Below are 24,851 nucleotides of genomic sequence, written 5' to 3' on the forward strand. Positions count from 1 at the left end.
GATTTGGGGAATTCAAGGAAAATTGCCCCATAGTTTACTCCTTCTTCCCTGTATTTCTACCAATATTCTGGGATCAATTCATTTCTTGTAGAGTAGATGTTACCTCTGAACTGTTTAGGCCTCGACAGCTCAGTTTTATGTTGATTAGTCATTATACCAAAGAGGTTTTTGGGAAGTTGATACATTTTGATATTATGTTTATTTTATTATTTAAACAGGTATAATAATATCCATAACTAACATGGATGGCAGAACATACTTACAAATAATTAAAAGAAAGTTTTAAGAGAATGAATGAGAATTTTACTGGTGACCAGCTATATTTGTAATTCTATTGAAACTATCCCTCTGCTTATCTTTTCAGATACACTACACCATAACTGGTCACCTGATTACAAAGTCGCTCTCTCAGATTTCAGTTGGACCATTTAAAAGCTCCTACCTTAATTAATTCCTGTTCTGTAACAATTGACACGAACGTTAACTTTTTAAAAATGTTTAACTTAATTAAAAAAGACAAAGATAAAAAGGAAAAGAAAGAAAAGCGGGAGAAAATGTCTGCATCAGAATTAAAAAGCCTTGAAGAGGTTGGTCTTCGTAGAGGACTCTTTAATTTGAATAGATCTTCAAAGCGGGAGTCAAAAACCAAATTAGAAATCTCAGCTCCTATTCCAATAAAAGTAGCTAGCAGTTCAGATCTCAATCTGACTGATATTGATTCAGACACTGTTAGCAATAGAGGAAGCATGATTTTTGATTCCGAGCAGTTGAGTACTGCCAGCTCCACTGATGACCTCAAAATAGATGACAGTAGTTTGAAGGGATCAGTACTTCAGCGAGCAGCTCTGTTTGGTTCTCTTGCTAAACAGAATTCAGTCCAGTTAGTAAAAAGATTCTCTTTCTCGCAAAAGAATCGAGAAGAGACAACATCAGAAATATCAACTCCATCGGAAAACTCAGCAACTCCATCACCGCAAGTTGAAATGAGAAATGAGTGTCTACTGTATGAGTATCTGGAGGAAATGCCAAGAAATGTACCAAATACAGCGTTAATTGAAAGTCTTAATATTCAGATTCCTCAAGTTGTGGATAAAAGTTTTACTGCTGACTTGAGGTTACCCCATGTGGTGCCACCTTTGCCAACAGAGCCTAGAGAACTGGTATTGCAGAGAAGAAATACTGGAGACTTTGGTTTCTCTTTGCGGAGAACAACCATGTTAGACAGAGGACCTGATGGACAAGTGTACCGCAGGATGGTTCATTTTGCAGAACCTGGAGCTGGTACTAAAGATCTAGCATTAGGTCTGGTGCCTGGTGACAGATTGGTTGAAATTAACAGTAAAAATGTTGAAAATAAATCACGGGATGAGATAGTTGAAATGATTCGTCAGTCTGGAGACACTGTGAGATTGAAAGTGCAACCAATCCCGGAGTTGAATGAACTCAGCCGATCATGGCTGAGAAGCCATAAAGGGATTCATCGAGACGCTTTTAGTGTAAGTACGAAAAAAGTGTGCAAAATGCAAAAGAATGTGACTCCTGAAATTGTTACATTCATAACAGTCTGTGAGGTAGACTCAAATTTTGTTTAATAGATATTGTCAAGAATATTTTAAAAAATGTTTGTCACTTTGTATCGGCTCTCATACCAGCAAATGGTTCCGTATATTTTTGAATTTGAAAAATGGTTTGTTTATTAACATTTGTGATGGTCATCACTTTGTATCTTGTCTACAAAAGCTATAGTAACAGACTTTTCCTTTCTATTATTTTTAAGACATGTCCAGCAAGTAGTTTTCTCCAACAACACTTGTTTACCAATCTGCTCTGAATAGATTATTACAAAGAAACAAAATTACACAGATTAAAGTAGGAATTAACAGCATAAACATTTTTTTGAAGTCTCTTTGATAGAGTTTTGTGGGGGAACTCTCATCCTACCCCAAGAGTGGATGTGTTTTCTTTTGGAAAAACTTTTTCCTCCCTGGTATTTTTGGAATTCTTATTTTAAGACCAGTGGTTTTGCACAATCTGTTCAATGAAGTTATTTTGTTGTTTGACTTGCAGTTACATAATATGTATGCATGGAATGTTGACCAGAAACCGACTTTTAGGTTTTGTAAAATATTATGTTGTTATTAGGAAACTATAGCAAAGAAATGGACACATTACTCATTTTTTTGAAAGATTATTTGAAATATTATTTTCATTATAATACTTTGTGGTGTCTTTACTATTCAAAAATTTTTTATTATCTTGCATGATTATTTATAGCGGTGCCCTGATTATTAGTAACATTTATGTTTGTACGTCAAAAACAAATCACAGAATGCTTCTTTGTTTTTGAATTCTGCATAACCAAGAATTTCATGAATAATTATTATATCTAGTGCAGGACAGAACATGCAACATTTACTAATGAAAAATTGCGAAAGCTAATGTATCATTAAGGAAGAACGATAAGAGATCAATGAACTACCTCTGTGCAATATTTTGCTGAAGGGGCTAGATAGCGTAGGTGTGGAGAGGTGTTTATAGCAGTGGGAGAACCCAAGACTAGAGGACACAGCCTCAAAATAATGGGACATTCCTTTGGAACAGAGATGAGGAGAAATTTCTTCAGCCAGAGGGTGGTGAATCTGAGGAATTCAGATGTCTGTGGAGACCAATTTGGTATATTTAAAGCAAAGATTGATTGTTTCTTGATCAGTAAGGGTATCATATGTTGTGAAGAAAAGGCAGGACAATGGGATTGAGTGGAAAAATACAATAGCCATGATTTGAATGGCAGAGCAGATTCATGGGCTGAATAGCCAAAATCTGTTCCTATGTCTTGTGAATTCCATCAAGCTAAATTATATTTGAGTATGCCCATTTTGTTTTTCCAGTCTCTAACAGATTATATTGGCATCTTTTTCTTGTTTGCAATAAATAAAAATTGTCTGATGAAAAGTTTTAAACAATTTCCAATATATCATGATGTAACCAATTCACTTTTCTTTCCACTACAGCTATGGGGAAGTTATTGATCTTTGCCACTAACCTCAAATTTCCCCACAACATTTAGTGAGTTTTGGGGTGAAAACTGCCAATGCTTGCATTTGTTAGGCATTGATTTATTAGGTTCCATGGTGTTTAGGATCTGTGCGTATCATCAGGCTGCCTGAGCATCAATCATTCTTGGAGTGGTGGGCCTTGCTTCTAAAGAGATTGGATGGACTGGGACTGTTAGCACTGGAATGCAGGAGGCTGAGGGGTTGCTTTTCAGAGGGATTTATAAAATCATAAAGGGGCTCAGATTGAGTAGATATTCAGAGGGTAGGGGAGCCCAAAGCAGAAGGACATGGGTTTAAGGTGAGAGAGGAAGTATTTAAAGGAGATGAGGGGGAAGCTTTTCTCACAAGGTGGGTGTAGATATTTGGAAGAAACTGCCAGAGGAGGTGGTAGTAGCAGTTGGAATTGCAGTGTTTATAAAGCAAATGGGCAGGTGCATGGATAGGAAGTGTAGGCAAGTAAGATTGGTGTGGTTGGGCATCTCATTAGTCATAGAAATATCCTGTTGTGCAATCTCTTTTTGTGCTGTGTGATTCTGACTCAAAAAAATCCTTGAAGTTATTATTTGTTTTTCAAATATAGATCTAAATAAAGCCAAAGTTAACCAGTTAATATATACAGTATATATTTTTAAATATTTAAAGCATTTTTCGATTATAGATGTGCGAGGAAATTGTCAGGGGTGGTGGTGGAGGCTGGTACATTAAGAATATTAAAAGATTCTTGGATGGATGCAAGAAAATGGACGTTTGGGGTATGAGGTAGGGAAGGTTTAGATTGTTTAGTAGCCTTGTGTAGATTGGCACAACATTATGGGCTGAAGAGTCTGTACTGTGCTGTAATGTTTTATGTTCAAATGATCCCCATGCATAAAATAAGATTTTGTGTGTCAGAGATTTATAAGCAATTATTATTGATTAATATGACTTTAAAGCTTATTTGGATGCTGTTTTCAAGAGCAGGATTCTCTGTATTTTGGTCATGTGTCGGGTTTGTAGGAATACAGTATATCTTGCTGAGCATCAATGATTTATTGAATTCTTTACTAATTGCAAAAATGGAGAAATAATGGCGAATTCAATATTATTATAATTGTCATTAATACTTCCTTAAACAATTGTGGGAAGATGTACATTTGAAGTCCTAACCAGCAGCAATTAGGACTGTATGCAGGCCCACTCCTATTCACGGTACTGACCCACCAGCTGAATCTGCATCACCAGATTCATCTCCAACAGTGTCATCAAATTTGCAGATGATGCAACAGTAGTTGGTCTCCTAAGCAACAATGATGAGCCACACTACAGAGAAGAGGTTAAAATCTAATGATGTGGTGCAAGAGCAGCAACCCAAGTCTCAGCGTGGACAAGATGATCGTGGATTTTAGGTGGATCAAGAATGACCACCCTCCACTGCACATCAATAACACTGAAGTAGAGAGTACCAAAATCCCTTGATGTCCAGTTAACTAGTGACCTTTCTAAGACACATCTTCTCGCATATCAGGAAGGTGACTGGACTTCCTGAGAAGGTTGAACCGGGGAAGGCTACCTTCTACAGGAGCTCTATCGAGAGCATCCTGGCTGGCTGCATCAGAGAGTGTTATGGTTGCTACAGAGAAATGGATAGGAGATCAATCCATAGGACCATAAGAGTGACAGAGAGGATCATTGGAGTTTCCCTTCACCCCCTCCCCATCGACGTTGTCTGAGAGGGCATGCAAAATTGTGGAGGACCACTTCCACCCTGCACACAGCATTGTTTAACTGCTCCCATTGAGTAAACAATAGAAGAGTATCAGAGACAGCACCACCAGGCTGAGAAACAGCTTCTTCCCACAGGGAGTGAGAATGTTGAATGACCAAAGGAACTGCTCACACTAACCATCTGAGACTCACATTCACAAAATGAATACTTGTCCTGCATATGTATTGTCTGTATTTGTGTTGTGTCTGGTTGTGTATCTGCATGTTTTGCGCCGATGACTGGAGAATGCTGTTTCATCAGGTTGTACTTCTGCAATCAGATGATATAAATTTGATTGTTTCTGGATTGAGTCTTGATGTTGTTAATTCCAGCACAGTGTGAATAGAATTAACGTTCTTTTTGTGGGACTTCATTATCCTTCGCTATAAATCACAAAGTTGAAATGCAATTATAAAAGCAATGATGGTTGGTCTTTCGTTCCGAGAGAATTTAAGAACAAGAGTAAAAGAACCTTAATGCCATAATTAAGGGCCTTGGTAAAACCAGCCTATCATGTACAGTTCTGCCTCCCCCTATTTTACTTGAGACAAATGGTGTGCAACAAAGGTTTGCTGGATTAAGGGAAATTTTTCTGAGGAGGAAATAAGTTGACTGGGCCTACACTTGAGTTGAGAAGAACAAAATTCCTGAAGCAGAGAATGCAGGGATGATATTTATCCCAAGTGGTTTAATGGACTGATGATGTTTGTAAAACATCTAATTGAATCCTGGTTTTTCAAGAAATTTTTTCAAGCTAAATAAATATTGCTTGCTTATTTTCTATTCATATGCTGTGGAATCATTTGGAACTGTTATCAATTGTTGTTAGATGATCATTCTAATATAGTTGTGAAACTAATTTAGTAGTTGTACTGTAATGAGAGTTAGGAGAAACCCTTCTAGTCCATTTCCTACCATAAAATGTTTTAATAGTGTACTATAATAAAATGATTGCTACATCATGAAAACAATTCCATTTTACTTGCTCAAATGACTGCCTGTCATATTTAGTAGAAGGGGTAGATGTGCCTGATTTTAAATGAGGTGGAGATTTATTAATTGTTGAATTTTGAGATGCTTCTCATTTGTGGGTAGAATTATGAAGAAGGACAGTTGATTGAACTCTGGCACAACGTGTATGACTTTCTATGAAACACTTGGAGATTTCTCTATTTGCAGTGTGCTGTGCAAGAAAAGATTCATGATTAGCATCATGTAATTTCATTTGAGTGCATAACTTGAGAATGTGGATTTGCCTTTGTGGTTGCAGGTTATGAAAGCTGAGTTGTATGTCCTTTAAAACTTAAATGTGGTTTTTAGTTATCTTGTGGGCTTTTAAAAATATTTACTTCTTAGAGCATCTTTCTTTTTATTTATATCATCGTGACAAATACATGACTAGAGAATATGCAAATGAATGAATTAATTATATTTAATAAATTAAAATAATCAATACTTTCATTGCAGTTCCAATTTATATAAGCAATAGTTTTCCCCTTATTTCTGGTTTACTGCAAAAAGGCCTCAAAAAGGAATAAATTATTGTATAATCCTGAATCCTTAAAGTGATCATTCATGATATTCTAATATCAGTAACTGGTTTTCTCCATTTGGGCACACCAATTACCAGTAGTAACTTACATTTCTAGAAATTGACCCACTTGTTCAGATCAACTTTTAACTGTATACAGGGATTTGTTATTCTAATACATTGAATATTAAATTATAATTCTCATTGGTTTACTGTTCATTTGAAATCTTTTTTATAAAATTTTGATGGTCTTAAAACTCGGGAAATGTTTTGTTTCATTGGAATTTTAATCTAAAAGGATTTCAAAAGAAATGCCACATCTGTTTTTTTTGTGAATTAAAATTAATTGGCTTCAGAGTTCAGGAGGTTTGATTGGAGTATGGTGTAAGAAATGGAATGTTACAAAATGATGCACAAAACAGTAAGAGTTGGCCACCATGCCCCTCAAGCCTGCCCCAACATACAATATGTTTATAACTGATTAATGCTGATTTCAACACGTCTTCTTTGCCAGTTACTCCGAAACATCATTTCCTTGATCTGTGAAATATTTAGCTCTACTTTAAATATATCTAATGGTCTATCCTCCACCTCCATCAGAATAGAAAATTCTTGAGATTCACTACCCGTGGAGAGGAGAAATTTTTACAGTCTACTTGCCAAACCCCAATAAGATCTTGCATGTTTGAATAAGGTTGTGATAATTGTGTCGTCTGTTAAGGTACAAAAATACACAACCACAAAATACAAGAGACATTCTTTTTTTGAGTCACGCCAGCAGGAATGAGTAGTATTAATGTTAGGTGACAGTATCACCATGCTTAATACCAGAATCTCATTCAAAAATCACAGTGAGAAGGTACAGTATAAAAGGCATTTTCTTGCATACAAATCTGATAGAAATTGTTACAAGCTCAGATTTAACAAGGTATTGCTCCCTCTAAAGACAGGGAAATGGTTTGACATCAATCATTTATTCACATGTACAAAATTAAAAGAGATCCTTCTTGCAGTAGTCTGGAAAAGTTGCTTACAATGCACCATGACATCCATTTTCTGTATGCCTGATATCTGGTCTTTAATTATCATATGTAAATGGTTGGTGGAGAAGAAAGCTTCTGAGCTGAAACAATATTGGGTCAGGACTGAGCTGGCGCAGTTAGTTTGACTGAATGGAACGAGCCATTTTCCGCTTCTGTGTTATTAACTATTAACATGTCTGTGAACCCTCTTGAATGTTTCTTCACCCAGGAAATGGCTGAAGTAGTTAATTTAAATGGCTTTGTGTTAATTGTCTTGTCAAGAATGAGTTTTTTCTCTCTGGCTCAGAGCTGGTGACTGGTGTTTTAATACAAATAAAGCTGTAATGTTTTTTCTCAACAGTAATGTCTGGACATCATAAAAATGCAAATTTTAACAAGGCCAGTCCTAATTTTTCTAAACTCCCAACGAATACAGCCTCAAATGTTGAGACTCACTCGTAGTACAATCCTCGTGTTCTCAGACTTAGTCTGGTAAATCTCCTTTTAGTCTACCTTCCCATTCTACAATATGTTTTGGAAAAGAGATCCACATCTGCCACAATGTGAGTGAAACATGAAAGTCTGCAGATGCTATGATTGTAGTAAAAACGTTGGAGGAACTCGGCCAGTCTTGCTGCGCCCGTAAGAGATAAAGATGTTGTCGACGTTTTGGGCCTGATCTATTTTTCAAGGAATAAGTAAAACAGGAAATCTCAGAATAGGGACAGGACTGGCTGGGGGATGAATCCAGACCAACAAAAGGTGTTAATTGAATATGATAATAGGAGAGGTGAGAATTGATCTTTTCTGTGTGAAAAGAGACAAGGTCAAGGGAGCAAGATAGAACTGGGGGAAGGCCATGAGGGGGTGGGGGGAAAGAAGTGGTGGGGGGTGGTTTAATGAAAGCCAGAGAAGTTGATATTAATGCCATCTGGTTGGAACATGCCCAGACAGTGATATTCCTCCAATTTGTGGGTGGTGTCAGTCTGGCAGTGCATGAGAACATGGACAGACATGTCAACAAGGGCCTGGGATAGGGAATTGAAATGGGTGGCCACTGCAAGATCCATGCTATTGCAGACGATGTTTCTGTGTGGCCTCCCCAACATTCTGTACAACAATAGCAAACAACCCTATTCTTAAACTCAAGCCCCCTGCAATAAAGGCCAAATGCCATTTGCCTGCTTAACTACTTGTTAGGACCTACTTGCTAACTTTTTGCACACAAGAAACCTAAATCTGAAATGAAGGCTGACAACTGGTCAATGAGGTACTCCATCAGTTGCATCCCTTGATCCTGAAAAAGGATCCATTTATTTCCAAATCTTTATTCTGTGTAGCCAGTTTTAAGTCCATGATAATGTTCTTCCTTCCATTTGGGTTCTTAATTTATTCACAATTATAAATGAAAGTTTGAATATTAACTTGATTAAGCATTTTAGCCTGATTTTTTTTTTTCCCATTGTCTTTCTATTACCCTGACAGCATAACTCAGAATTCTGAAACTGTAGATAAAATTGCAGTAGCATAGTGAAAGGTCATTCATGAAAATATCTTTGATAAAATAATTGTGGCCTTAAAATAATTATGTGAACTCAGTAAGTCTAATATTATTTGGTATAAATAGTTTTTGCTTGCAACTGTATATAAGGTAAAATACGTTTTCCAAAACATTTTGAAAGTCATATTTGATGCTGGCACAGAGATAATTGTTGAGAAACTTTGTTGCTGAAGTCAAAGTACTACTAGAGCAATTCCTTTTCCTTGGTAAGTTTTTGTAAGAAGCAAAATATTCCTGACCAGGACAGGAACTTGTCTTGTGATGCTTTCCTTGATAATGCACATCGTGCCTCCACTGCAAAAAAGCAAACTATCTTGAGTGTCATCTATTTGTTCTTTCAAGACAATAATTTTATCCAGTGAGGAAACCCTCAATGTGTCTGGCCCAAATAGTGTACTGTCTGCATCCTTAAAACCAGCTCAGTCCACCTGGTTGGAGTTTTTGCAGATATTTTAAATTGCTTGTGGCTGTTGTCATGGGTTCTCAACTGCTTCCAAAAGGCATTCATCAAATTGGTGTCAGGGAAGGGCAAGGTGACTTCCTTGTCAACAGGTCCCAATCAGTGCATATTGGTTACATCATTTCCTCTGTATTGACTATCAACAGAAAGACACCTCAAGAGTGCGTGCTTTATCCACTGCTTTATTTCCTCTACATTTATGATTGTATAACCAAGTTTGGCTTGAATGCAATCTATAAATTAGTTGATGACACTTGTTGAAGAAAGTTAAGTACCTTCAAGCCCCTGGGAGTCCAAGTTACTGGCAGACCTCTCCTGTAGTTAGCACATTGAGGCAACAATGAAGAAGGCACACTGCCTCTACTTTCTAACAAGTCTGATGAGATTTGGTACATTGGTAAATACTCTTATCGGACTTGAACAGGTGTACTGTGGAAAGTATGCTGACTGGTTGCATAGTGGCCTGGTTTGGAAACTAGTGCCCTTAGATGCAGAGGCTTCAGAAAGTGGAAAACCTAGTCAGGCCCATCAGAGACACTGCTTCCCATCCATTGAAGATATTTGTGAGAAGGTAGCCAATATAAGAAGGTAGCCAATATAATAAAGGATCCCACATCACACTGGTTGCAATCTTGTGTGCTACCTTCTGGTAGAAAGTACAAAGACCTGCACTTGGTTTGAAGAGCATCCCCCCCCCCCCCCCCCCAACAGCAGACTCTTGAAATGTCCCATACTACCCTTTCCCTGACTGTAAAGTACTCTGAGACCACCAAAAGACATGTCTGCACAATTGAAATGATTTTTATGCACTAACCACAACTGTGACTATTTGTCCAAGTATTTATTTGTCCCATTTGGTGTACCAGCTTTTGGTTTCTTACAACTTTGGGCTGAAATGAATGACATTCTTACCTTCCTAAATCTGTGAGGGTTCAAGCAGGAGTTGTTGGCAGCCACATTACTTCTCTTGTATGGAAGCATGTCACTTGCACTTTGGCATTAGAATTGCTGTTTTAGGTTATAAGACTTGTGCTTAGTGTGTGTGTGTGTGTGTCCTGCAATGATGTAATAATACTTCAGATAGAAAATTCATAGATTTCCACAAAAGTATCTCTTGAAGCTAGACTCCAAGATTAAAATAAGACAAAAAAGAGTTCTTTTCATGTATGCAGAAAAGTGTTCAGGACATCAATATTTTCAGTCGAACAAAGATAGTTTTGGGTAATTGGTCATGTTAAGCTACTATGTATATGAAGTTAAATGAAGGAGTCATAAAAGTTTTCTTTCTGCTTGAACAACGTGATGTCAAAATCTGATTCTGAAGCATGATTTTATATGTAGAATTAATGACACAATTAAGGTTTATAAACAGTTGGATCAAAAAGTTGAGAGGAAATGATTTGAAGTTCTAAGTTGATAATGTTCAATGTTGAATATTCAAGTTAACAAATGATTCCAATATATACTACAACTTTTAACAGAAGAAGTACAATTCCTGGTACTTTGTGATCTCATCTAGACAGGAAATGTAGAGGCCAACGTGCGCTAAGGCAATTGAATAGCTTCCTGACCTCTGTGGCTTCAAGGGATGTGTAGCAGTTTGTTTCTGCTGAGAGTCAAAAGTTTGGCAGTTTTGCTTTTCATTGTGAGGCCAACATTTGGCTTGGGAAATAGTTGTTGCGTTAATGGGAAAATTATATTAGCCATGAGATCTTGCTGATAAAGACTTTTGATGTTGTACTGCGTTGATTTACTTAACTGAACATAAATTCTTCATGGCTAATTGTCACGCTCTGTGGTTTAGTGTGTAGCACCGTCTTAATACAATCAGAAAATGTTTTGAGGATGCTTGACCCTTTCACATCACTCTAAAAACTTATGGAAGGCTTTTTTCTATTCATTTTAATTATATTTGGAGATCAGCTGCTGCCATTCTATTTAAGGTGTCTGAAAAGACAGAACTAAAAAGACTAAATAGAAATGAAATTTTGGGTACTCCCAGTAAATGGAGGCAAGAGTAACAGACTTCCCTCTGGTTAAGTTGACTCCAGGAAGAAAATAGAGACATCCAAGAGGGCAACAGAGATGTTTCAAGCTCAGCATCACCTTTTTAGTGCTGATAGACAAAAGATAATGTGGCTCTTGAATGAACATGTCAGATGACAATATTTTACTGATGAAAATCTCACAAAACTGATCATGAAACTTGGTTATATTGAGATTTAAATTTTGTACAATTAAGACCTTGCATTTGTGAATTGAATATGTTGAAATGATAAATTTCTTTTAAAATGATGCCAGTAACCTACAGGCATATCCTTTAGTGCAATTAATTTTTGATTATCCAGGGTAATGCCAGAATACCTCAGATAATGCAAACAATTAAAATGTATCAAATGCATTGGATAATACGTTTTTTTTAAAAAAAAAGTTGGGTCAAATTAGTTTGAGTTAATTTTTCTAAAAATGGTTTTCTTTCACTGTTTAAAACTATATATTTTAACTTGTATGGCTTTATAGGGATATTTGACTGCCCAGAATGTGCATGTAAGCTTGAAAGGTTTATTCAATTTTAATGCACAGTTTCTGCAGCTATTGCATCTTCTATTACTGTTACTGGATTCATACTTGTGTTCTTGTATCTATAATTAATTTTCTTTGTTATTGCACCAAAATTCCATTGACCTAGCAGGTTTGGGATTTTGGTGCTGTATGAGCATATTTTCTTGACTGTTGGATGTTATATTAATACTCATTAAAAACATAGGCCGAATAACCTCATTCTATTTCTTATCAAGCCTGCTCTGACATTTAATAAAATTGTGGCTGATAGGGTAATGGATTCAGCTCCTACCTTCCTTTCCCCTTTAACCTAAATTCCCATATTATGCTAATATGGGAATTTGCCCTTTAAATGTATTAATTGAGGTAACCTCCACTGCTTTTCTGGGCAGACAATTGCACTAATTCATCACTGTCTGGGAAATCTGTTCAGATTTCACATTCAGATTTAATGTCAGAATACATATATGATATCACATACAACCCTGAGATTCCTTCTGGACATGGCAGAATTACCACTAATTGGTAGTGCACAAAATAAACTATGCACAGTGAAAAATGTAAACAAAACTGTAAACAAACTGACTTCAATACAGAGAGAACAAAAAGAAAATCAATAAAGTGCACAAGTAAGAATCCTTGAATGAGTCTTTGAGTTGGTCATTGAGGAGACTGATATTGGAGTGGTAGTAACTGTTCCTGAACCTCGTGGCGTGAGACTTGTGGCACCTATACCTCTTTCCTGATGGTAGCAGAGAGAACAGAACATGTGCTGGGTGGTGTGGATCTTTGATGATTGCTGCTGCTCTCTGACTGCAGCATTTCCTGTAGATGTACTTAATAGTGGGAAGGGCTTTGCCTGTAATGTCCTGGGCTGCGTCCACTACCTTGTGGAGGGCTTTATGCTTGGGGTTATTGGTGTTTGCATACCAGACCATGATGGAGCCGGTCAGCACACTTTCTACCACCACTCTAGAAATTTGCCAGGGTTTCTGATGTCGTACCAAACCTCCACAAACTCCTGAGGAAGTCGAGTGCTGTTGTGCTTTCTTCACAATGCCATTGGTGTGTTGGGTCCAGGAAATATCCTCTGAGATGGTGACTCACCTTCTCCACCTCTGATTTCCCATACTGATCACTGATTGTACATCTTTGGCATTCCTTTCCTGACATCAACAATAAGCTCCTTAGTTTTGGTGACGATGAGTGCAAGGTTGTTTTTGGTGAACCATTCTGCCAAGTTTTCAAACTCCATCCTTTATGCTGACTCGTTGCTTTTTATACAACCCACTACCATGTATCATTGGCAGATTTGTACATGGTGTTATTATTGTACCGAGCAACCCAGTGGGTAGGTGTAACGTGAGTTGAGCAGGGGGCTACGAACACAGCCCTGTGGTGCCCTGGTAATGATGGAGATTGTGGAGGAGAAGTTTTTAACCAATCTTCACTGATTGTGGTCTGGTGGTGAGGAAATCCATGATCCAAATATGCAATGGGGGTGTTCGCTCCCAGCTCTCGGAGTTTACTGCCAAATTTTGAGGGAATGATGGTGTTAAATGCAGAACTGTAGTCAATAAAAAGCATACTGATGTATGCATCTTTGTTGTCCAGGTGTTCCAGGGCATCCATCATAGGTGAACTGGAATGTATCCACGTCACCACTCAGAGAGGAGCTGATGTGCTTCATCACCAGCCTCTCCAAATACTTCACTGTTGATGTCAGGGCTACTGGCTGATGGGCATTAAGACAGGTTACTACACTCTTCTTGGACACCAGTATGATTAATGCCTGTTTGAAACAGGTGGGTATCGCACTCTGCTGTAGTGAGATATTGAAGATATCTGTGACTATCTTCTCCTCCTCATCTCTATCTTGAGGCTGTAGTCTCCAGTTGTAGTCTTACCTATCAGTAGAAACAGCTTCCATGGCTCTCTCCTCTCTACCCTTTCATAATTTTGTATGTTTCTATACGATTTACTCTCATTCTTCTGAATTCTAGCAAATATTGTACGATGCAGCTTGATCTCTCCTCATTAGGTTAAACCCTTCATCTCTGGAATCAATCTGGTGAACCTCCTCATACTGACTCCAAAGCCAATATAAATTTTTTCAACCAAGGAGACCAGTGATGCACAAAGTACTCCAGGTGCATCCTTCACCAGTACTCTGTACAGTTGTCACAGAAAATCCCTGCTCTTAAATTCAATTCAGCTCACAATGAAGACCAACATTCTATTTGCCTTCATGATTACCTGTTTCATCTGCAAAACCTTTCCCAATTGATGCACAAAGCACACCCAAGTCCTTCTGCATTACACCGTGTTGCATTCTTTTACCATTTAAATAATAACTAATGTAAGGTCATTCAATTTAGAAGGAAAAATACATTTACTGACATTGTACTCAATCTGCTAGACACTCGTACACTCTCTTAACCTACCTATCTCTCTCTGCCGAAGCTGCACAATTTGTTTTTCCATTCTATTTCGTGTCATCAGCAAATATACATTTGGGCCCCTCTTCCAAATTGTCATTGTATATTGTGAATAAATGTGGACCCAACAGTGACTCATTCAACATTCCATACACCATTAATCAACAACCAGAGAAACATCCATTTATCCCTTGCTGTCCACTATGCTTATTATATCCTCAAAGAACTCCAGTAAGTTTATAAAACAGGACCTGCCCTTCTTGAATCCATGCTTTGTCTGTCTGATGGAACCATTTCTATCCAAATGTCCTGCTATTTATTCCTGAATGATACCTTTAAATTTGTTCCCAACTAGACATTAAGATAACTAGCCTATAGTTACCTCCCTTTTGCCCACATCCTTTTTAAACAGTGTCATTACATTTGCTGTATTCTAATATGCCTAGTCTTGTTCAGATAATTTTGATAAATTGTCACAAACACCTCCACTGTAACATCTGTCATTTCTTTCAGGACCAGGGAATTTGTCCACCTTTTAGGCCCACCAGTTTGATAAGTACAGGTACACGATCCTTTATCCAGATATCTAAAATCCGGAAAGCTCCAAAATCTGGCAAGTGGGGAGAGAGGCGGCAGCGCGAGTCGGATGAGTGAGGGACTGGCAGTGCGAGTCGGGCGGGCGAAGGGGTGGGGGGAGACAGCAGGGCGACTGAAAGGGGGTGGGGGTGGATACAGCAGGACAATTCAGGTGGGCTTAAATCTGGCTTTCTGAAATCCGAAATTCGGAAAACACTGTCCCACAAGGGTTCCAGATAAAGGATCGTGTACCTGTGCTACATCTCCCATCACATCCAAAGCATCTGTTCCTTCTCATCTTCAAGGGATCTATGCTCACTTTAGCCACCCTTTTCTTATTTATAGAATTATATATTTTTTTAACAATGTTTGTATATATTGTGCTAGTTTACTTTCTCTTTTGTTCTTGCCCAGTTCTCTTTTGCTTTACGTTTTAAACAATTTTAAAGAAAAAGTTTTGTTGCGCGGTAGAATCTTAAATTTTCCAGTGAATTCAGTAAGTTTAAACTGAGCACAGGGAAACAACGTACCTGCAAGTTTGAAGGGAGCATGATTACCAGTACTCTGGTGCTTCGTTACATTAATGACCACATGGGGGTCAGCACCAAGTGAACAAAATGCCACTGAGATTTTTCATTAGTTGGAAAATGGATAAATGAAGTTTTATGGTTGATAAACTCCCATTTAATTATTTCTGTATTACTGTAAGGTATGATTTGAAAGTGACACAGTGTGAGCTTTTGAAACATTGCACCATAAACTCACAAGATCATATATCAGTTAAATTGAAAGTCCACAGTATATGCATTTACTGATATTTTAGCAATTAACGTTGCATTATGAATGCTCAAAGAAATTTTCTGATTTTTGATCGTTTCATACACAGAATAGGAGGAAGTAATTTGGCTCATTAAATCTCTGCTGACTTTGTGGAGCAAACTATGTAGTTTCGTTCCTTTATTCTTCATTGTTCTTAGATTTTCTTTACCTCCTTGAAAGATCTAATTGAATCTGCGACTCAGGCAGAGTATTTCAGATCATTGCGATTCGCTATTCAAAAAAGGTTTTTTCCTGGTGCATCAATGAATTTTTTCCCAATTCCTTTGTTTAAAAAGGAAAACAGCTGAGAATTTGAAATTGCACTTGGGCAGAAACAGAATGGAAGATTTCCCAAAGGATATTGGGAAACCAAAAAACATGATCACCATTTATGATATTTTTCACTGAATTACATGGAGTTAAGCTATCCAGGGATGATCAGATATGATACTGATCTAGTAACTTAACCCTTATGCTTACAACTTAAGTGAACATGTACAGTATGTATGTTTTTGAACAATTTCATGATATTCATAGATATTGTTTCATATTCTAGACATTAAAACAAAAACAAAGCAGATTTTCGATCTGTGGCTATTATCTAATCTGGGCTACTTTTGCAAGTGAGCCCAGATTTTATAGTGAAGCAAACCAGTCGTCATTTGCTGCCATTATTCAATGAAGCTTGTGGAGGGAACACATGGATCATTAAAATGTGGTTTTTTTTTCCCTACTGCAGATTTTTCAAATACCATTTCTATAAATTATTTTGAAAAGATTGTTTTAAAAAAAAAAAAAAAAAATTTGCTTGTGCTTCTCAAGATCTCTTGGCTTTTTTAAAATTGGTGAAACAAGTCCATTTGCCGAATAACTCTTCTCACTGTACTGAGTGTTTTGTCAAAAAAATAATTAAATTTAATTAATGTCAAAGATAATCTTAACAAATTGAAATATAATTGAAACTCGTAGAATTGTGGAAGTTTATGGGAAACAAAAGTGGTTTTATCACAACTCCTAACACTTGGTCCAAAGCTAGACAGGCTGTCATTCTTCATTTTAGTCATCCAGGGAAGTTTTTAATGTGATGATGTTTTTTGACCACCATCACCCTCCCAGGTAAAGAGTTCTAGAACCCACCACTTGTTAAATTAAAATGTTTTTCCTCATCCATGTAGCCCACACCATATTGGTGAAATTTTTTTTAATGGTTGTTATTCTTCAGCACTGAATTACCTCTCGGCTTGAAAAGTGAGTTAGTTTTGTATGTAATGTGAGAAGCAAGATCTTGTGAAATTACCGTATTTTACAAACCAGGTTACCCACCCCCTCCCCGCATTATAATAGCAGATGTGCAAAAGTCAAACCGGCAATTTATAGTGAGCGTGGGCCTATAATAGGGGCATTGAAAGAGCGTGCACAATTGATGGTGGCTGTGGGAAAGATGCACTGGCAGTTTATAGCGAGTGTCGGAATATTACTGAGCACGGAAATAATAGCGGCATTGAGAGAATGGGCACAATTTATAGTGGCTGTGGGAAAGACGCAATTTATAGCGAGCACGAGAATGTAATAGTGGCAAAGAAAGAATGGGCACAATTTATAGCGGGTGTGGAAAATTTTGATCTTTGTACTGAATGCAATGGTATTCCAATAGACAGGACATTCTGGCTGGGGCACTGCACCTTCTCAATGTTAATTGCCCAGACTTGTCCTGAGGGAGAAGATTAACATCAAGTGCCTCTGATTTGAGCCAGAATTAAAATCGTGCTTAACCCTGAAGCCCATCTTTGATCTATTGAATTGATTCCTCTCCAAAGCTTGTTAATGTATTGCAGCAGGATATCGTCTCTATAGAATAGGCGATTGACACCTCCTGGGGGAAGTTGATTGGGTGTTAATTGTGGGATATTAATCTGTGGCAGATGATGGTATGTGCTTTGTCTCGTGTTCCATTTAAATGCAATTTGCTTTTGCCAGTCAGAATTTAGAATACTATACACTCGTGCATTATATGTGTGTGCATGTTATATGAGTGACAATATGGTAATTAGGAGTTTCTTAAACATTATCTTCATTGCAGGGGTTTAAATCTGTAAGCCACAACATTTCATCTCTTGGGCTATCATACTTTAATATACATCAATCCTTATGGATTGTGGTCCTTCAAATTATATTAATAATAATAAACATTACCTTAAAGTACAACAATCAAGCATAAAAGTCATGAATGCTTTGTGAAGAAAACGATCAGAACTCTGTTAAATTAACCATTAATTATTTTCAAACACTTCAACAGTGAGGGGCAAAGGGATACTGAAGTTCTCACAATATTTATGTTATTTTATAAACTCTGGGGTTTGTTGCAGATTAATTTATTGCTAGAGTGGAGTACAAGCCAACAATTAGCTAGGTTTACATTGAGAACTCCAAACGTAGAATGGAATATGGATCGAGAAGCAGCTGTTTTCTATCTCACTAAATGCCTGCTTGGTTGCACATTTACTTTTGAAATTTTCCATGTTTCTTGGTTCCAGCTGTAAGTAACTGGAATTTTTTAAATTGTAACTTGTCACATATAAATTTAATTTACTTCATGATTAGTGATATTACTAAAGGACATTTTATGAATGTGAAATCCTGAGATTCTGAGCTGCTTTGAATTTTGATTACAGTATTAAAAAAAAATCCTAATAATTTAAATTCTAGCTGCATGAGTTTGAAAGGACTTCTGAAGTTTTGATGTTAAAATTAGTCATCATTGTCAAACCAGGATGGTAGAAGTCAGGTTGTCATTGATTAGTTGGTTTTTCTATTGAACCACATTTTTCTATTTAACACATTTTATTCAATCAATTCAATATTTTATTGTAAATCAAAGCGAAGACAATAATACTGCTGTCAACAACAATACTGTGTAACAACTTTATCATTATTGATTTACCAGAATTCCCCCTCCAAATCAAGGAACTCAATGACTTAAAATACACTGCTTGCCGTATGGTGAATACCATCCTGTAAGCTGATATTAGCATGCTGTTTCGTTAGTCTATATCTTTGAACAATTAATAGATCAGAAACCGTGAGTAGGAAAGTGCTTTGGCAAATACTAGAGCGCCTCGGATGCCCCCCAAAGTTCCTCAACATGGTTATCCAACTGCACGAAAACCAACAAGGTCGGGTCAGATACAACAATGAGCTCTCTGAACCCTTCTCCATTAACAATGGCGTGAAGCAAGGCTGCGTTCTCGCACCAACCCTCTTTTCAATTTTCTTCAGCATGATGCTGAAACAAGCCATGAAAGACCTCAACAATGAAGACCATGTTTACATCCGGTACTGCACGGATAGCAGTCTCTTCAATCTGAGGCACCTGCAAGCTCACACCAAGACACAAGAGGAACTCGTCCGTGAACTACTCTTTGCAGACGATGCGCTTTAGTTGCCCATTCAGAGCCAGCTCTTCAGCGCTTGACGTCCTGTTTTGCGGAAACTGCCAAAATGTTTGGCCTGAAAGTCAGACTGAAGAAAACTGAGGTCCTCCATCAGCCAGCTCCCCACCATGACTACCAGCCCCCCCACATCTCCATCGGGCACACAAAACTCAAAACGGTCAACCAGTTTACCTATCTCGGCTGCACCATTTCATCGGATGCAAGGATCGACAACGAGATAGTCAACAGACTCGCCAAGGCAAATAGTGCCTTTGGAAGACTACACAAAAGAGTCTGAAAAAACAACCAACTGAAAAACCTCAAAGATTAGCGTATACAGAGCCGTTGTCATACCCACACTCCTGTTCGGCTCCGAATCATGGGTCCTCTACCGGCATTACCTACGGCTCCCAGAACGCTTCCACCAGCGTTGTCTCCATTCCATCCTCAACATTCATTGGTGCGACTTCATCACCAACATCGAAGTACTCGAGATGGCAGAGGCCAACAGCATCGAATCCACGCTGCTGAAGATCCAACTGCGCTGGGTAGGTCATGTCTCCAAAATGGAGGACCATCGCCTTCCCAAGATCGTGTTATATGGCGAGCTCTCCACTGGTCACTGAGACAGGTGCACCAAAGAAGAGGTACAAGGACTGCCTAAAGAAATCTCTTGGTGCCTGCCACATTGACCACCGCCAGTAGGCTGATCTCACCTCAAACCGTGCATCTTGGCGCCTCACATTTCGGCGGGCAGCAACCTGCTTTGAAGAAGACCGCAGAGCCCACCTCACTGACAAAAGACAAAGGAGGAAAAACCAAACACCCAACCCACCAATTTTCCCTTGCAACCGCTGCAACCGTGTCTGCCTGTCCCGCATCGGACTTGTCAGCCACAAATGAGCCTGCAGCTGACGTGGACATTACCCCTCCATAAATCTTCGACCGCGAAGCCAAGCCAAAGGGAAAGGGGAGAGATCAGAACGGCATTTTGCTTAAGGTCCTGAGGCTCCTGGAAAACTTTAACTATGAGGAGCAATAAAGGACACCTTGCTGAATGTGGTTTCTTAATGCTTTAACAGTATAAGTATTATTTTTATTCAAACTCAAATCTGGAATTATTTTTTCAGTTTCAAACCATGTCACATTATAGCTGTATGGTTCAGTTTTATGGATTTGTTGAGAATAGATTTTTCACTAGTTAGATTTATCCTCGTGAATACAAGATAATTTTGTCATTGAATTTCTTGTATAAAGAGATTGAAAACTGGAAAGTTGACTTTGATAATAAAGTCAGGAAGTGTTTTAGTGTTTACATTTCCAAGCTCTGGGGGAAAGAGAAGAATTTCTGCTGCAAAATCTAGTGCTAAAGGTTCAAGAATTTAAACGATGGAATTTGGTGTTTTCCTGTAAAATAGAAATCTGAAGCTATGGGAGTTTCATTGAAAGTGCAGGGGTTACAAGGAAAGTATGAAAATTTTGCCATTTGATAATGTTTTGTTTTTATTTTAAAGTTTGATTATTGCAGAAGTTTTCTACTCAAATGACATTACAGACACTTTGGCATTTGAAGTAAAATCCTCTTGTACTGATGAAGGTGGGAATGGCAAATAATGTTGGTTAGTTTGGCAAATGTCATTTTGAGCCTTAACCTTGGATTGTTTGTTGGCTGAAGTTATCTTGGTTAAGTTTAGCCCTTTAAAGCTGGAAATTTAGCTCTCTGCGGAATTGATGGAATTTTCTGATAGCTAGCAACAACCTGATGAGAAATTAGTATCTCCTTGGGAGGCAAGGTTAGTGTTGCAGTTAGCACCAGTGACACTGGTTCGATTCCAATGCTGTTTGCACCTCCTCCCTGTGATGTGCATGAGTTTTCCCCAGGTGCTCCACTTTCCTCGCATCATATAAAAGTGTACGAGGTTGCTAGGTTAATTGGTGGCACGGGTTTCAATGGCCAGAATTGGCTGCTACTGTTTTGTAAATAAATGCATTGTATTGTGAGACTTTAAGAAAAAAATGTTTAATATATTGGAGGCAACCATTGAAATTTTGGAATAAAAGCTGTTTGAATGTGATGTGCAAATTACGTGATTTACTCAGAGATATTTGTCATGCCTTTTACTACAACACAGAAATAAAAATGCTCTGCATCAGTCTAATAGAAATTCAGGGCACTATATTCACATTATTTTATAACCAATGAAACCCATAGTATAACCAACAGAGCCTGTCATTGAATTTAGCAGTGGACTTGCATTATCAACTATAGTTATAGATTTAGTTCCTCACAGATGTAAATTGGGTCATTTTTCAGACCCCAATATTTTGCTGGTGGATTATACAGGATCCTTGCCCAATTCAAAAAGTGAAGGAGAAAGTGACAAAAAAATGGATTGAACTCTGTCACTGACAATTTGCAAGTTTGTTGTTGATGCCAAATCAGGTCTTCCTCTAGTAGGTGGAAGACCAAATCCAAATCCGGTCTTCCTCTGGTAGGTGGAAGAAGAAATACAAATCCGGTCTTCTTCTGGTAGGTGGAAGATCAAATCCAAATCCGGTCTTCCTCTGGTAGGTGGAAGACCAAATCCAAATCCAGTCTTCCTCTGGTAGGTATCTCTTGTGTTATCTTATTCGATTGTACCAATTAGTACTCAGTGTCGCAGATAAGATTACTTATTTGACCACCATTGGACTTAGTTTGCTCGTGTTGTTTCAGATGTTACAGAGAAAATACCCAAGATTGACATTCATACAAATATGATTACTGAATGTTTATTCAATATTTTACAGTTTCTTGAATGCCAAGAATGACTTGTGTGTGAAATACGAAAACTATAAATTTCCTCCAGACTTGGTGTCTGATCACATTGGGTGTATCAGAAAGCTAATCCCTTGAATTTCAGAGCTTTGGTGAGGTTTTGTGAATATTGCACACAGTTTGAACAACAGCATAGAACAAAATAAAGTTTTGAAGGAACATTTTTGATTAGCTTTCCTTGAAGTCTGAATTAAAACAGTATTGAGCACATTTTTAAAGAACTTCTGCATTTAATTTTTTTTTAAAAGTCTTAGGAATTGGGACCCTTTTACTTCTACTGTTGTGGATATTTTCTTATGTTGGTTGCAAGAGTCGCAATAATGCTAATAATTTTTTAAATCAAATGAGACAAATAAAATCCCCAGGTTGTTTTTTGGTCAAATTAGTTCATTCTGGGAAAGTCAGACTGGAGATAAAATCATAATCTTAAGGTATTTGGAATGATATTCTTAAATTTTGTACAGTTGAACAAATTACTGACGGCAAGTAGTGACATCTGCTGGTAAATTATGGGTAGTTGCCTGTTTTAATTCGTGATGTGCTCCATTTAATGTGTAGAAATATACATTACCATTACAGTATTTTGAGGGTAAGATGGAAAGGAAAGGAGAAAATGTATTGAGTCCCTTTCTGGCCGTGTTTCCATAAGCAACGCGCCTGACTCCTATCAGTCAATTAATACTCCATTCATGATCATGTTACTGTTTTGGGGAAAAATTTATGCTTGGCCACATTGCAAAAATACTGTCCATATCACCATATACAGAACAGGCCAGTTTGGCCCTACGAGTCCATGCCGGAACAAATCCCCACCCTCCTCGTCCCACTGACCAGCACCTGGTCCATACCACTCCAATCCTCTCCCCTCCATGTAATTACCCAGTCTTTCCTTAAATGTAAATAACCCCCTTGCTTCAACCACCTCTGGTGGAAGTTTATTCCACATCTTTTTTTATTACCTATATCAAATCAGCATACAATATTGGTATATCATTGTTATTTCCAGTGACTACAGTATGACTGCTGACATTCAAGGGTACACATGGCCTTTGGCATGAACAGCAAAAGTGTGGGTGAGCTAGCTAATGGAAAATGGTGATGGTCGCTTGGCAGTGGTGGGTGTCACAGCTGATTATTGGATTGGTATTTCAGGAATTCTGTTCATCTGCTTTGCTAGATTTTTGCAAGACCTGCAGGCTCCTCCGAACATGGTTATTCACAGTCATGATGACAACAGTTTAAATTTCCATCATAATATGGGCAGTTAGTGTACCCAACATAACACAATTTACCTGGGGTTACCTGGATCCTGTCCAGGGGTATTGTCTGTGCAGTTTTCACATGGACTATTTCAGACAAGAATGTGGGCTACCACACCTTGGGAATTATTAGAGGTGGTCATAATGGTCAGGGGGAGTGATTGTCACATCTCTAGTCTGGGTATCTTGCTAAGGGGAGACAATTTTGCAATTACTGAGGTTAAGAAGGTGATGGATCTAATGTACTGTGACACCCAGCTCTGGCTGATCAATGTGTATGCCTTGCTCATCCTCTATTGAATTTGTTGTTGCGGATTCTGATGGTGGAGGGGTAGCAGCTGTTCCTGAACCTGATGGTGTGAGTCTTGTCTGATGGCAGCAATGAGAACAGAGCGAATGCTGGGTGGTGTGAGTCCTTAATGATTGCTGTCACTCTCTAGCAGGAGCATTTCCCGTGGACGTTGTTAATGGTGAGAAGAGTTTTGCCTGTGATGTCTTGGGCTATGTCACTATCTTTTGCAGGGCTTCATACTCAGGGGTATTGGTGTCCCCATACCAGACCATGTTGGGGCCCATCAGCACACTTTCCACCACACATTTGTAGAAATTTGCCAGGGTTTCCAATGTCAGACCAAACCTCTGCAAATTCCTGTGAAAGTAGAGGTGCTGTCTTGCTTTCTTCATGATGCAGTTAGTGTGTTGGTTCCAGGAAAGATCCTCTGAGATGGTGACCCCCAAGAACTTCACTCAGTGTCTCCACCTCTGATCCCCCAATATTGTATGCATCTGGTTTTCTCTTTCTCAAGTTAACAATTAGCTCCTTTGTTTTGAGTGTGACATTGTTGATGGTGCACCATTTGGTTAAGTTTTCAATCTCCCTCCTGTATGTTGACTCATCACCTCTTTTTATACAACCCACTGCAATAGTATCGTCAGTGAATTTGTAGATGGTGGTGGTGTTGTACCGAGCCACACAGTCATAGGGTTAAAGCGAGTAGAGGAGGGGCTAAGAGTGCAGTTCTGATGGATATTGTAGAGGAGTTGTTCTTGCCAATCCTCATTGATTGTGGTCTGGAGGTGATGAAATCAAGAATCTAATTGCACAGTGGGGTGTTGAGCCCCAAGTTTTGGAGTTTGCTGATCACTTTTGAGGGAATGATTGTGAAATGGTGACCTGTAGTCGATAAGGAGCATCCTGATGTATGCATCTTTGCTGTCCAGGTGTTCCAGGGCTTTGTATAGAGCCAGTGAGATGGTATCTGCCGTAGAACTGTTGCTATAATATGTGAATTGGAACAGATCCATGTTGCCGCTCAGACAGGAGCTGATATGCTTCAACACTAGCCTTTCAAAACTCTTTGTCACTGATAATGTGAGTGCCACTGGTTGATGGTCATTTAGACAGTTTATCGGACTCTTCTTGGGCACTGGTACAATTAATCCCTGTTTGAACGGATGGATACCATGCCCTGCCAGATTGAGATGTTGAAGATATTTGTGAATATGTTGGTCATCAGAGTTTTAATACTTGACTGTGTACTCCATCTGGACTGGATGCTTTCCTCAGATTCACT

The 24,851-nt window shown here is 38.3% G+C and overlaps 2 protein-coding genes across 15 annotated transcripts in view; one reads left to right on the top strand and one right to left on the bottom strand.

Annotated features, from left to right (window-relative positions):
• LOC138749555 (beta-crystallin A1-like) overlaps positions 1-24,851 on the bottom strand; it is a 137,927-nt gene that overhangs the window by 88,811 nt on the left and 24,265 nt on the right. The window lies entirely within an intron of this gene.
• The window catches only part of myo18ab (myosin XVIIIA b), a 219,893-nt gene that overhangs the window by 6,098 nt on the left and 188,944 nt on the right, over positions 1-24,851 (top strand). For all 14 annotated transcript variants that reach the window (XM_069911043.1, XM_069911055.1, XM_069911042.1 and 11 more), the window contains exon 2: positions 365-1,496. In XM_069911043.1, the coding sequence (XP_069767144.1) occupies positions 495-1,496 (1,002 nt within the window). In that variant the 5' untranslated portion in view covers positions 365-494. The remainder of the gene's footprint in view (positions 1-364; positions 1,497-24,851) is intronic.

This window comes from Narcine bancroftii, chromosome 14 (assembly GCF_036971445.1).
Source record: "Narcine bancroftii isolate sNarBan1 chromosome 14, sNarBan1.hap1, whole genome shotgun sequence".
Classification (NCBI taxonomy): domain Eukaryota; kingdom Metazoa; phylum Chordata; class Chondrichthyes; order Torpediniformes; family Narcinidae; genus Narcine; species Narcine bancroftii.